We start from the raw sequence: 14,706 nt of genomic DNA, 5'->3' as shown, positions 1-14,706 counted from the left end.
CTTTAATGCCAAGTTATAAATAAAACTAATTAAACACTAACATAAAGGAGCTATTATAAACTAAAACTACATTATTATTTTAATAATAAACTGTGTCGGTAAAATATAAAAAATTAAAAAAGTATCTGAATACATGTTTACTTAGTTTCACCGTGAACATAATATTATCAAACGTATGTTAAAACTTTGAGAGTGAATTCCACAGTCTTACAGAACATGCAGAACCCCAAAAAAAGCTGATCCTGTAGTTTTACGTGATTTGACATTTTCCATTAAATTATATTACGTAATCCATATTTTTAGATGTTCTGTTTACTCTGTGATGTTACCAAAGATGTTAGTTAAAAAATTTATGGGTAGAATATGTGTGATGTGTTGAATCAGAAAAATGACAAATCAGAAACTGTTGGCTTATTTTGCATAATCCACCTTATGCAAAAACATGTTTGCAATTGAAAGTACAGTGTGTCAATGTAAAATTTTCATTTAAACTTGTAAACGTCACAATAGAAATATGTTTTGTTTTGAAACAAATGAATGTTAATGTGATTATTGAGTACACAGGGTTTTGCAGGATTCAAATGTTGTCCTTGAAGACATTAGTTATAATCCACACTGTGACAAATAAATTAATGCAAAAATGAATAATGACACTGAAACATTGTAAAGTGTCATAAACATGTGATGAACCGGATCTTTTAATGATCCAGAAACTAAATGCCAATAGGTGAATTAGAACAGTCCCAGTTCACGACTAAAGAAAATATGGCTGCCCAATTTTAGTTTGACATAATTTTTTTTTTCAAAAGAAATTGCGCATGTTGATAATGCATAGCTGAAGGACATACATTGAAAAAAATTGATACAGTAATACTTGACAACCCTTGACTGAAAATGGCGTTTTTAGGGTAAAATCGTTTAAATCTTTAACTAAGACCCCAGCTCACAATGATTTGCCTATCAAGATGCTATTAGGCATGCACACAATCTCAGTACTGGATCAATTGGTCCTTAAAGTCTATATTTTTATAATATTATATTTTCATTAAAGTCAACACAGTATTGAAAGAATTAAAATATTACTACCATTATTCATGCATGTAGAAATGTCATTTTTGTTTTTGGTAACAAACAAACATTGTTAATAGCAAATGCTCTCAAAAATTTTACTTTTATTACAAGAGTAGTGTTCCTTGAAAACCTTCATTCTTTGTCTATTAAAAAAACAGTATTTTATTTTATATTCAGAAAGATAATTGTTTTAGAGGAACAAAAGTCAATTTTCAATCTCAATGAACATATTATCTAGATGCAATTGAGTAAATCGTCATCTTTACAGTAAAATAGCTTACCCTAAACACAACTGTATAAAAATATCACTAAAACAACAACAAAGTGCTAAGATGATGAGGGAGTTACATTCGGCTTCCAAATAAGCAGTTTGCTGTCCTCCCCACCAGATACCAGCACAGAGCTATCTTCTGCTAGAGCCATACATAACACTGCTCCTGTAACAAACAGTAAAAGCTCCTATTAATAAGCAGTTTGCTGTCCTCCCCACCAGATACCAGCACAGAGCTATCTTCTGCTAGAGCCATACATAACACTGCTCCTGTAACAAACAGTAAAAGCTCCTATTAATAAGCAGTTTGCTGTCCTCCCCACCAGATACCAGCACAGAGCTATCTTCTGCTAGAGCCATACATAACACTGCTCCTGTAACAAACAGTAAAAGCTCCTATTAATAAGTGAAATTAGCAGGAATACTAGTAAAGTGTCAACTACTTAAAATCTCACGTAATGTTTCTTGAGTGAAATGTTTTGTACAATTAATTGTAAATTAATATTTTTATATTTGCTATTAATTACCTGTGAGTTAATGAAAAATATGTTCTGTGAATAAATTTATCATGATTCAAGATTCAAAATTCTTTATTTGTCTTTAAACATTTATAAATGCAATTGACATCGTCAGAAAATTCATAATATTCATATAACTAGCCAATAACAAATTCCTTAATTTGTTGTATACAAAATTGTTCAATAAGCCTATAATAAAATAAATAAATAATTAAAAACTAATTTACAACTCCAATAAATAAGTTCACAACATAACAAGAAATAAAATATATAAGTAATAATAGAGAACAAATAACAACTCAACAAATTTGTAACAGTGGCCTCAAAATTGACACAGGACAAATGCTCATTAAAAGGCTTTGTCCGATGAGAAATAATAAATAAATTTTACAAGAAAAAAGAAATATAAAAACAGTAGACTAAAATTGTATTTCACTAGTGTCACAGGGCAAATACTCATCAATTGAATAAAAGACTGTTCTTCAACCAACTACTAATAGAAGTTTTAAACTTAACAATACTAACTGTCCATGCGTTATCAGGCAAGTTGTTGAAAAGTTAATTTCCATACATAAATGACTTTTCTTAGTTTTTTCTAGCCTAACATTTACCATATCTAGCTGGATTAACTTGGTATCAATTGGAATACTTAACCTGTTTACAGTTCTTCTTTTTCAATCCATCAGCAAAGCTGATGACTAGTTCCTTTCTTAAAGGAAATGGCTCTATTCATTTCTAGAAAGGTTTTGTGTTCTTATACAATGAAAATTGGCTCTTTCCTCTTTCAAAATATGTTGCAATGCAATATAAACAATTGGGAAAAGAATTCTTCTAAAGACAGTTGGAATAAGCAAACAATTATCACCAAGACTTCTACTGAAAAAAGGAACCAAACTGTTTGTTAAAGGTCCAACACAACAGGAAAATTTTATGCAATAACAGAAGTAACGTGATCCAGTAGGTAGCAATTGTGATTCTGGGACTGACCTTGGTGTGCCTGTACATGTTTCCTCTGAGTGACCCGTACCATGTCCCAGATGTAAACAGATCCCTGACAACCGCCGAGCAGCAACTCTGTCCCGTTCCACACCAGGCACCTTCGCAAGATCATAATACCATTTTCCATAGTACACAGTGTTGTTGTGAACAGATTAATTAAATACAATTATATAAAGAAATATCCAAGGGAACCCTTGTTAGTATTAAAGTGCTATTTAATGAGTAAAGGTGTATTGAGACTTTTGATAACGACTAGAGTACTATGACAGTGTTCATATCTATATGTACTGGGGTGCCTTGCACATTGACTAAACGGACTACAATATTGGTGTGGTAAAAGAACTGGAGGCGTTGGCTTAAAAAAAATACAAAAAGTTAAGCTCCCACTTCAGCATAGAACTATATTACTTTCATATCCACCATTGTTTCTGGATTGTAACTGTTGTAAAATCTATCCTTCATGAAGTCTTCAAAATTATTATCATTGCTTACACCATGATCTGAGATCATGTCTAAAACAACATGTTTCTTTTTAATGTAAAGCAATTCCATTGTCTCACACTTACTGCTACAAAGTAATACTTATTATTCACACAATAGATAACATCTCGAAATATTGTAAGGCACACCACCAACTAGAAATGCGGTGTGTCAACAAACATAAGACAGTTAGTTTGTAAAGTGTATTTTTAAGCAGTTAAATTTGTTTGTATGTGATAGTAGATCATTTTTGAACGTGTTAATATCAATATTTAATTGATTCTCAGTAGGATAACGGTTCAATAAAAAAAATCTATGCAGATGAAATTGCCGTGACAGACTGGCCCCATACTATGAGTGTAAATAGTCAGTTGGTGTAAGCCAGGATATAAAAAAAACACAGATTTTTTTGTTGTTGTTGATTTTTTTTTAAAGTAAATAAAAATATTTTTCATGTTAAACAAATTTAAAAAATATGAATTATTAAATATAAAAATTCAAAACGTATCTATTCCGATTAAAAAATATAAATAAAAAGAATATATTACTATACCATTTTTTTATAACTTTCCTGACTTTAAATTTGCATAATAATTGAGACATTACTGTAAAGGAAGGTAAACTCTGAATTTGTCTAAGACTCCAATATTATTTTTGTATTTTTTTTTTTTATCTTTATCAGTTTTTCAAGCAATGTACTAAAAACAGTGACATATTTTGAAGGGCTACTAAACACACGTTTTACACATATACTAATATGTGCATATTTTCCATAACATTTATAATTTTATTGATATAGTGACAATACATTTTCACACAAGTAATGTTATGCTGCTGACACCTTACTTGAGAGACTGGTCCAGCTCCTTGCAGAAAGTCTGCATTCCTCCACAGTTGAAGTCAAAGAGCCGGAATGTTCTGTCATCTCCACAGGACACAAGCTGTTTGGCATCTGGACTCAACTTGACATCATTTACTGTGCCCTCGTGGCCTAAAATAAACAAATGAACAATGGTATTGCTATATCATACATGTAATAGCAATAGCCTCTGTCTACATTTCTGTCTGTTAACCTACTACAAACAGCTGGAAAATGAGTACACATTATGAAATATATGCAAATCAAAGAGTTTTTTTTTAAATCTTGAGCTCAGATGTTTTTAATCTAATAATAAAATTATTGTCTCTGTGATTGTCATATTTCATAGCATATGCAACAGGTTAAGAAGCAAAATGATTATTCACTACAACATTTGAGAACATTTTACACAGTTTCACTATTAAATGACATCCAGAGCTTACTGTACCAAGGAATATTACATTTAATAGTGCAATAATGCTCACTTGTATATTAAATAGGATTTCGGAAGCCTGAAGATAAAAGTACACAAGGATGGATTTATAATCATTGTATAAGGAACAATAGATTCATACACTTGCCATCAGTAAGATTACAAAAAGCTATCTTTGTAAGAACATTACATTGTTTAATAAACTGTAGCTAAATTTAAATTCGCTATAAATAACTGATTTAAATCAAGTGCTTTTTATTCAGTTAACGCATATATTACTTGTGATATTAATTGAAGATATTAACAGTTTTAATGTTGTGCTCTAAATTTTACTACATTGTTGTATTTATTTGTGTTTTAAAATTTTCTGTTTGTTTTAAGTGTTGCTTATTTTAACATTGCAGGCTATAACTTATTTTAAGTCATTATTGATGTACATATTACGGTATAGTTATCTAGGATTTAAGGAACTTTTACATTAAAACTTGATTGTCAATTAATTAACATTGTAATGGTCTTATTTTAAGTTATTTTCATGTTTTAAAACATGTATAGCTAGTGTTGACTATGTCTATTGCACCATTTTAAAAATGTGCTTAGTGACAATAAACTTCGAGTTCTGATGAATAGTAAATGAAATCTGAGGATAACATTAATTAATTGATTATTAATTAATTAAAACAGTATTGTTGAAAGCTATATGTTCAACTTAAATATAACTGATCATGGGAGCTATTGAAAATAAGTATAAATGTGAACTTGATTTCATACCTTGTAGTTTCTGGATAACAGTGTAGGTCACTAAGGACCAAACTACAACATCTCCATCTTCAGTGCCAGAAACAAGTTGAGTATTTCGCCTGAAACATAGATCTATATTTTAAATGGGTAATTGTGTGAATTTGGCCAATTCCGTCTTTCTTTGTTTGAAAATTCAGATTTATTTTTTAAAGCTAAGCTTTTTTACTTCCCTTCCACATTCTTTAACAAATGACACTAATTTAAAAGCTTTTAAAACAAATTTTAAAAACCACTTGATTGGGAGAGTTTTTTTGTCCTTCAAGAAACCAACACTTGTGTTGTTGGTACTTGAGAAACAAACAACCTAAGGTAAGCAGGTCACTTGCCTCTCATGAATTTTAATTTTTAACGTATTGTATGCACTGTGATTCCCTTCGTATTATCATAAAACTAATACAATTGCATATTTTATGAATGCACATACTATTTTAATAATTTTATATGTATATTTTTAACGGTATGATGCACAAAAAACTGTGTAAATAAAAAAAGTTTGGTGAAGCCAACAAACTGTATACAAAATAAAAATTTAAATACTGAAATTCGAACAAGAACTGATTTTATAAACAGAAGCAAATAATAAAACAAGTTAAGAGGAAATACTTTTCCAGTAGATGGTCAGGGTGGATTTATTAATTAAATACTGTGAAAAAGGTATAACAAACCTTTACATGCAGGTACCTTTTTTGGATTTTTTTGCGTGTTTTTTTTTACGAGCATAAAAATAATAATCGTGTCTTGTATTATAGTTACTCTATACAAGTACAAAAGAGTATTAAACTTTAAAAAATTAAATTAAATTTATATTCTAATTTTATTTAATAATTGAGTATTATTAATATTATAACATGGTTTTCTCCTGTTATTCATGTTTTTTACCGCGTTTAAGTTATATGTAGTCCTAATTATATTGGTTGGGAGAAAGGGGTGCAGGATGGATGCTCAATTAAGGGACTCCACAGTAAAAGTTTGCCCTGTGTCCTGCACCAGCTAGGCTGACCCTGTGAAATTGGGGTTGTTTTTGTAAAGGAGGTAAGAGTCAAAACTATTTATGTATTGGAATATTACCAAACGAGAACACTGCCAGAAGAAGGGCATATAAGTTCTCTAAGTTTTGAGAAAATTGCAATAATCTGGTTACAGAAAATGGTATTCTAGGTTATATCCATAATTTTGTATCTAATGTTTGTGATTTTATTTTGGAACCTAACATAAGCATCTCTTTGCAGGACCTATGAACACATAACGAAGTTTTTGAAACAGAAAATGATTTCCTTTGTTATCTTTTGAATTTATTTAAATTTCACTATTAATAATGTACTGTAAATGACATACAGTACATACCTGTTAATGTCTAGGCAGGTGACCCTACTATCATGCTCCAGTTGGGTCACCAAGTCAGTGGCGGGGCGGATGGGAGCGGTGGGTGGGCATGAATGGGTGGTCCATAATCTCACACAGCAGTCCCAGGAACCACTGACCACCAGCTGGCGCTCGTCCGCCCAGCACAGACATGTCACCGCGTCCTCATGTCCCAACATGCAGTCTACCACACGACCACACGCCACGTCATACATTATACTGTAAAGTAAAATCTAGTCATTAATCTCATACAAGGAAAAACATTTGACTGGATAACACAACAAAGAAATACACACTCTTGAGTACCACTGAATCGTTGGTTCAAGCTAGTTCCTTACCATTATAATTCTTGAATACAGAAAAGACAATTGTTAATATCCTTGAAAAAACAAATGCTTTTCATCATATTGTGCCAAAGTAATTACAGAAAATAGTATTTTAAGATTTTGTAGTGAGGAAATATCATTTATTTGTAAGGAGAGAAGGATCTAGAATGGTAAGGAGCATTGGAAATTTTGTGGAAACTGGAAAACAAATCACATAAATTTAATTTTTGGATTCAATTTTTGACGTTTTAAATTCAAGTAGTAAATTCCCAGCTGCATATTTGATGTAATTATATGAGCTAAGAAAATCATACTGAAGACTAAGATTACATCAGTCACTCTTGTGTATTCTCTCTTTTTTTTTATAAAACTCTTAGTTTATCCACCTTTGGAAGTTCCCACAATCTCCAGATTCCAGAGACCTCCCAAATTCTGGGAATTTCCAAAGGCTAAAAATTATCATGGACTGCTGGATGACAATGGCTCAAACAGGTCTGGTAGAACCAGATACTGATATTTCTGCCCCATTTTCCTAGAGATAGAGATCAAAAATAGATCAGATTAATAAATGTGTGTGCAGACCTAAATACTGGAGGTATGTAGAGTCTAGTTGTGATTATAATAACCAATGAATAGTGGTTGTGAATTGTCAGAGGTTGTACACTGGAGATATCCAGGATCAGTTAGTTCAGTACCCAGAAATATCTAAAGAACTACAATGGGAATCTACCTTACTCTTGAGTCTAGTGAGCCAAAAGATCCAGTTTATGTTTGGTTTATGGCTATTTTAAAATTGAGAACTAATATTGGTCAAAAAGTCCTTTACTAGTTTTTTTGTTATATGATGACAATTTTTAAAATATGCCATTTTGTTAACATAAAGGAAAATAATTGTATTATTTTTTTAATGTTCATCTTGTCTATTTGAATCTATTTACTAAATTTGGTTTCTTTTGTATAACTAGTTTTAGAGATAAAAATAGGTAAAATAAATTATGTAATTTCTCAAGAAAGGGTGTGCTGATGTAGGAATAGTACAGTAAGACAGCAGGTGTTTCTGGTAGTCTACTTTGATAAAGGGATTACAATAGGGGTATTTTGAAGTTTATTTTTGCTCTCTCTGGCCTTGTGATTGGATAGTCGGACGCCAATCAAAGGTGTTGGTTATGGTTAGCTGGTTAGGGGAAAGGGTTGGTATAAAAACCTCTGACATGCTTTGTGATTATCTTTTGTGTAATCACAAATACAGAATGAAATGTTGAATGAAAAATTTGATTCATTGTCGTTTGAATGAATATTGTTGTTTGTTGTTGTTTTTGAATAACTTACTACTCTACAAGTCTGCACGGTATTTTGTGGAAGAGTAAATTTTTAGATTTTGGTCGAAATGGAAGTGTATCTAAAAATAAAAAGATAAAAAAATAAGATAAAAAAGATAAAATAAAAAAGAGCTAAAAATAAAAAAGTATGTCTTTTCAGAGCCATTTTTTTAGCTGAAATAGCAAAATTTTATTTTGCCAAATAGCTGAGATAACTTTTATGTACATGTCTGACATTTAGAGTTAGGTATGTCTAGCTAAAAAAATAAAAAAATTACGAATCAAACTTTAATACCAAGTAGACTAAGCTGGAAAGTTAAACTATAGAGGGGCTATACTCACATGTTGCTGTCCCAGGAGCCTACGATGACAGTTTCTGGCAGGAAGGCCACGAGACAGGATAACGGAGTGCTGGAGAGAGTGGCACTGCGCTCTTGCCTACCAGTGGTGACTGAGTGAATCTTGAGTAACCCGTCCCTAGCAACAGACACAGCCTGGCTGCAGTCTGCAGAGAGCATGACTGCTGTGACGGCGGCCCGGTGTGACGTGATGGTCTCAACAGGTGACATCTGCCATGCTGTCACTGGAGCTGGACAGGATAGCCACATTGTCAGCTCAGGCTGAGGCCCAATAAACATTTACAAACACTTTCTTATCCTTCCATTTAAGAACATTCATCCCAGAGTTTCTAACACTATTAAAATAATAACACTTCTGCGATGAGAAATGTTGATTCACTGCGAATATTGAATTTAGCTCAATTTAGTGCAGCGTCTGAAATCTGATATTCAGACTTGACTATCATGGCAAGTATTAAGTAGTATTGCCAAGGTAGTACAAGTAGTACTGTTTCAGTTTTGTTGGATCATTCAGATGGGCACGGACTCCAGATTCCAGGAGTCAAGTTGTCGGTGTCAGCTGCACTAAGAAGGTGAAAATGGAGCCAAATTCATCATTCACATACTGGAATTGGTTTCCTAAATATTTTAAGGAAAGGAAATTGTAAAGAAAAATATGATTTGTGTCAAAAATGAATTGAAATTAATATGTCTGTGATGAAAAAAATGAATTTAGAAATTGATGAATTCGACAGTCAATTAGCTGAGACAGAAGGGGAACAGAGTTAGTGAGTTAGACACATGTGCGATATCAATATTATCTAATCCTGTGTTATATAGGATTGTTTCCATTGATCATCACAACATGAGTACCACTGAATCGTTGGTTCAAGCTAGTTCCTTACCATTATAATTCTTGAATACAGAAAAGACAATTGTTAATATCCTTGAAAAAACAAATGCTTTTCATCATATTGTGCCAAAGTAATTACAGAAAATAGTATTTTAAGATTTTGTAGTGAGGAAATATCATTTATTTGTAAGGAGAGAAGGATCTAGAATGGTAAGGAGCATTGGAAATTTTGTGGAAACTGGAAAACAAATCACATAAATTTAATTTTTGGATTCAATTTTTGACGTTTTAAATTCAAGTAGTAAATTCCCAGCTGCATATTTGATGTAATTATATGAGCTAAGAAAATCATACTGAAGACTAAGATTACATCAGTCACTCTTGTGTATTCTCTCTTTTTTTTTATAAAACTCTTATTTTATCCACCTTTGGAAGTTCCCACAATCTCCAGATTCCAGAGACCTCCCAAATTCTGGGAATTTCCAAAGGCTAAAAATTATCATGGACTGCTGGATGACAATGGCTCAAACAGGTCTGGTAGAACCAGATACTGATATTTCTGCCCCATTTTCCTAGAGATAGAGATCAAAAATAGATCAGATTAATAAATGTGTGTGCAGACCTAAATACTGGAGGTATGTAGAGTCTAGTTGTGATTATAATAACCAATGAATAGTGGTTGTGAATTGTCAGAGGTTGTACACTGGAGATATCCAGGATCAGTTAGTTCAGTACCCAGAAATATCTAAAGAACTACAATGGGAATCTACCTTACTCTTGAGTCTAGTGAGCCAAAAGATCCAGTTTATGTTTGGTTTATGGCTATTTTAAAATTGAGAACTAATATTGGTCAAAAAGTCCTTTACTAGTTTTTTTGTTATATGATGACAATTTTTAAAATATGCCATTTTGTTAACATAAAGGAAAATAATTGTATTATTTTTTTAATGTTCATCTTGTCTATTTGAATCTATTTACTAAATTTGGTTTCTTTTGTATAACTAGTTTTAGAGATAAAAATACAAAATGGCGGCTATCAGCTAAATAAGTCATTTCTCGGCCTATGTTTATATGACATTTTTTGTTTGACATTACAAGTAATACCAGCCACAGAAGTTTGTGACACCCTGCATATATCTATGTATGTATATACCATTATACTTTTTATAAATGATTTATAATTGTATATATATATATAGTTATAAACAAAGTTAATATGAAGTGTGTATATATATATATATATATATATATATATATATATATATATACATACCGGGTGGCGCAGAGAAACGGGAAATTTTGAAGTTGTTGTTGGTACTTCTGTAAGTCTCGTAGGAGTGGGGGACGGAAGTCATGATGCCAAGTAGTAACGGTCATTTAGTTGAGATGGAGCAGTGGAGTGGTATGGAGCGTGCCGTTGCCATGAGAGCGTATTACAAAAATGGCGACAGTGTAACAGCTGCACAACGAGTTTTCCGACGCCATCATGATATTCCTGCCTGCGGTTGAGTTCCTTCTTCACATGCCATATCATCATGGGCTCGGAATTTTGAAGAGACTGGTTCGGCCTTAAAGAAAAAACCTCCTGGGCGTATAGTGAGTGTTCGAACCCCAGAAAATGTTGATGCAGTTCGAGTCACAGTGGAAAGAAGTCTGCGTCGTTCTGAACGAAAAATCGCCTCATCATTGCGACTTGAGCGTCGGAGCGTGCAAAGAATATTGCACGGCCTGCAGTTTCAAACCTTACAAGCTTCAGATTGTTCAAGCTCTAAAACCAAATGACGGTGAATTACGCTTACTTTGTGAACAGCTACTAACCACAGCCAATGAGGACGCAAATTTCCTTGAAAATCTTTGGATGTCTGATGAGGCCCACTTTCATTTAAATGGGCATGTCAATAAGCAGAACATGCGTTACTGGGCTCGCAGAAATCCCGGTGAACTTCATCAACGTCCGTTACACAGCCTTAAAGTTACTGTATGGTGTGCAGTGTCTTGTCGAGAGATAATTAGACCTTACTTCTTTGAGGATTGTAATGGTTCCACTGTAACCATCACATTTTTTTGCTCCACGGCTTCATGCTTCTCCAGATATTGACATTCAGCAAACCTGGTTTCATCAAGATGGAACCACCTCACACACACTGCCAATCTGTCAATGGCAGCACTAAGGCGTTTGTTTGGGTAGCGCATAGTTTCAAGGAACGCTAACGTCACTTGGCCTCTACGATCTCCAGACCTCTCAGCATGCGACTTCTTTCTATGGGGACATCTAAAGAGCGTTGTGTACGAGACTATGCCAAGAAATCTTCTTGAGCTCAAGACTCAGATTGAAGAACACGTTGCCAACATCCCAGAGAACACATTGCGTCGCACAATGATAAGTTTTCGAAATCGATTGAATGAATGTGTTAGGCGCGATGGATAGCACTTACCTGATGTTATTTTTAGAAAGTGACTTTAAATTTATTGTTATTTAAAACATTTCTCATGTAATTTCCACTCTTGCCTAACACATTTTAAGCATTAAAAAGTTATTTGTACAATTCATTGGTTTATTATGATTATTTCAAAATATCCTGTTTCTCTGCGCCACCCTGTATATATATATATATATATATATATATATATATATATATACACACTTCATATTTAATTTACTGTTATCACAAAAATCTAAACCCACCTTTTTTGAGCTGAAACAAAATTGTTTATAAATGCAAAGTAATTAAAACAAAGTTTAATAATGATTACTGATTCATTATTGATAGGTAATTCAATATCGGGAACTAAAATTTAAAAACAGAATTTTGCCACATGAATTTTAATTCTTTTACTTGTGATACACTATTAGAAATATCACCTAATATTTTGTGTCGCATAAGCACTTATCAATAACTCACCAGCAACCGTGATGGGACGGTCCACCTGGAATTTTGTCTTACTGGGGTGGGGCTGCTGGAAGATCTGCTTGGGGATCTGTCCGAACTCCATGATCTGAACTTCCATCGCATGACGCCTGCTCCAGTCCGATATGGAATCCAAGTCAATGACGCCCTCATAGCAGACGTTACAGAACACTGGTAACACACACTGTTTGATCGGTTGTTGTATGGTTCTGGTTTTAAGAGATAGGTCTATTTCGATAAATTTAACATTTGTTTACATTTTGATGTGACAGAGGGGAAGATTCATTTTAGATGAAATGTAGAAAAATACTGTCTTATAACCAATTCCTTTCATTACCTACTTTTCAATCTGTATAAAGAAACAATAAATGACTATTGTCTAGATTGGACTATTATAGTTCTTTGTTTCAAATTTATTATTGAAGATAATAACAGAAAGGTTTTGAAAGAATAACTGAATTACGGATATTTTCTATAATTATTTCTTAAAAAAATAGAACATATCGTTTAGAAGATTGACATCTATCCACTTCTTTAGATGTAACAACCTGAAACAAAAAAACCGAATGGCAACGGTTGGGAGTGTTAAATGGCATATGCCTTCATTTGGTTTTTTATCTCAAGATCATAATAACAATTGGTGAAGAATAGGCGTGTTTTATTAGTATTAGAACTTATTTAGGTTTTATGTTAATTATTTTTTAAATATTGAAAGCCAAATTTGCATAAGGTGATTTAGTGGTTGATCTGCTACTTTAATATATTTTAATGAAAACTTTTGTTTGTTTAATTGAAAGTTTAGATTTTGATCCATTTTTCTTTTGCTAAACTGTTATCTTCAGGAGTCCCTATTCCTTCCTACTCAAACATACAAAAAAGGAAGTTTATTTTGGACTGCTGCCTCCATGTTTAGACGAATGGGGACAAAAAATCAGTTTAGTGTCAGAATCATATTTATTAATTTTTACGCATGGTGTACGGATGAACAGTGTAATGATTGCATATGTAATATTTAATACTGCATGACACTCTCCATAACTGTTGATATACTCGTATGGGCAGTGACGCTACATGCGGGTACGGCCAAGTGCCGATATATGAACATGCAAAATGTTACTGTACATAATTTTAAAAACGTTTTACAAAATTGGTTAAAAATTAAAGCCTTTTATTGTGTTGAGGACTGGGAAACTGCTGACATGAGTGACCTTAAGTTTTAACAATACATAGCCTACCATTCTAGTCTAATATTTTATATGTTTTATGTTGTAGGCCTTTATATTTATATTTTTAGCATAGAGTAAATTTTATGTTCCTATTTGACAATGTCTATTACAATGTTGTATGTTGTTTAATGACAATAAAGAATTGATTGATTGATTGAAAGTAGTTCAGAATATGGCCAACCTGTTGATAAATGGGAAGTAATGCTTCACACGTGTATGGCCAAATGCCAATATGAGCAAGCATATTTCCAAATATCGCCAAGTAATGGGAAGCAATGCTATAAGCAAGTATGAGCACTTGCAGATATATAAGTAGTACTTTTCAATCGTAACTACTTGTGTAACAAACTAAATAATATTAATTTTGGTATCAAATGAAACCTTACAGAATGCATATTTGTAAGAATGCAAGTTATATATACATTACAAAAGATATTTGTAAAAATACATGTTATATATACAGTACAAAAGATATTTGTAAGAATACATGTTTTATATACATTACAAAAGGAGTTTCAAAGTACAAAACAAGAGTTGTGTAATTCACAATATGTTATATAAAACTCTACTATCCGTGATAAATAAATAAATAAAAATGCCTTTATTACACAAGCGTATTTCAATTTTACAAATTGTTTTTCAAATCAACTCAGGTCAATAAATACATAAATATACAAATACACAATTATTTAATACTTGAATATCACAACATAACATAAAGATTTATACAGACAATCCTATGGCTAAAATGTTCCTTAAGTTTAAGTTTGAAATTAGGAACAGATCTAATTTGTTTGAGGTTAACAGGGAGACCGTTGAACATGGTTGGACCGAAATAGTCAAAACCTTTTCGCCCAACCTCAAGGCGTACTTTAGTGAAGTGGAGCAATCTACGTTGCCGTGTGCTCCGCTCAGACACATCCTCCCGATGAAGGAGTCTC

General features: G+C 32.6%; 1 protein-coding gene across 2 annotated transcripts in view; it reads right to left on the bottom strand.

The window, feature by feature from the left end:
- Positions 1-14,706, bottom strand: part of LOC124364478 (protein FAN-like) — a 79,043-nt gene continuing 64,337 nt past the window's right edge. Inside the window, exons 12-18 of one of the 2 annotated variants that reach the window (XM_046820003.1) lie at positions 12,534-12,710; positions 8,782-9,028; positions 6,777-7,013; positions 5,403-5,491; positions 4,186-4,330; positions 2,848-2,957; positions 1-1,508 (exon numbers count right to left, since the gene is read on the bottom strand). In XM_046820003.1, the coding sequence (XP_046675959.1) occupies positions 1,399-1,508; positions 2,848-2,957; positions 4,186-4,330; positions 5,403-5,491; positions 6,777-7,013; positions 8,782-9,028; positions 12,534-12,710 (1,115 nt within the window). In that variant the 3' untranslated portion in view covers positions 1-1,398. The other variant, XM_046820002.1, reaches the window with a different exon arrangement.

Source organism: Homalodisca vitripennis, chromosome 6 (genome assembly GCF_021130785.1).
Source record: "Homalodisca vitripennis isolate AUS2020 chromosome 6, UT_GWSS_2.1, whole genome shotgun sequence".
In the NCBI taxonomy this organism is placed as follows: Eukaryota; Metazoa; Arthropoda; class Insecta; order Hemiptera; family Cicadellidae; genus Homalodisca; species Homalodisca vitripennis.
This window is presented reverse-complemented; position numbering and strand designations above follow the sequence as displayed.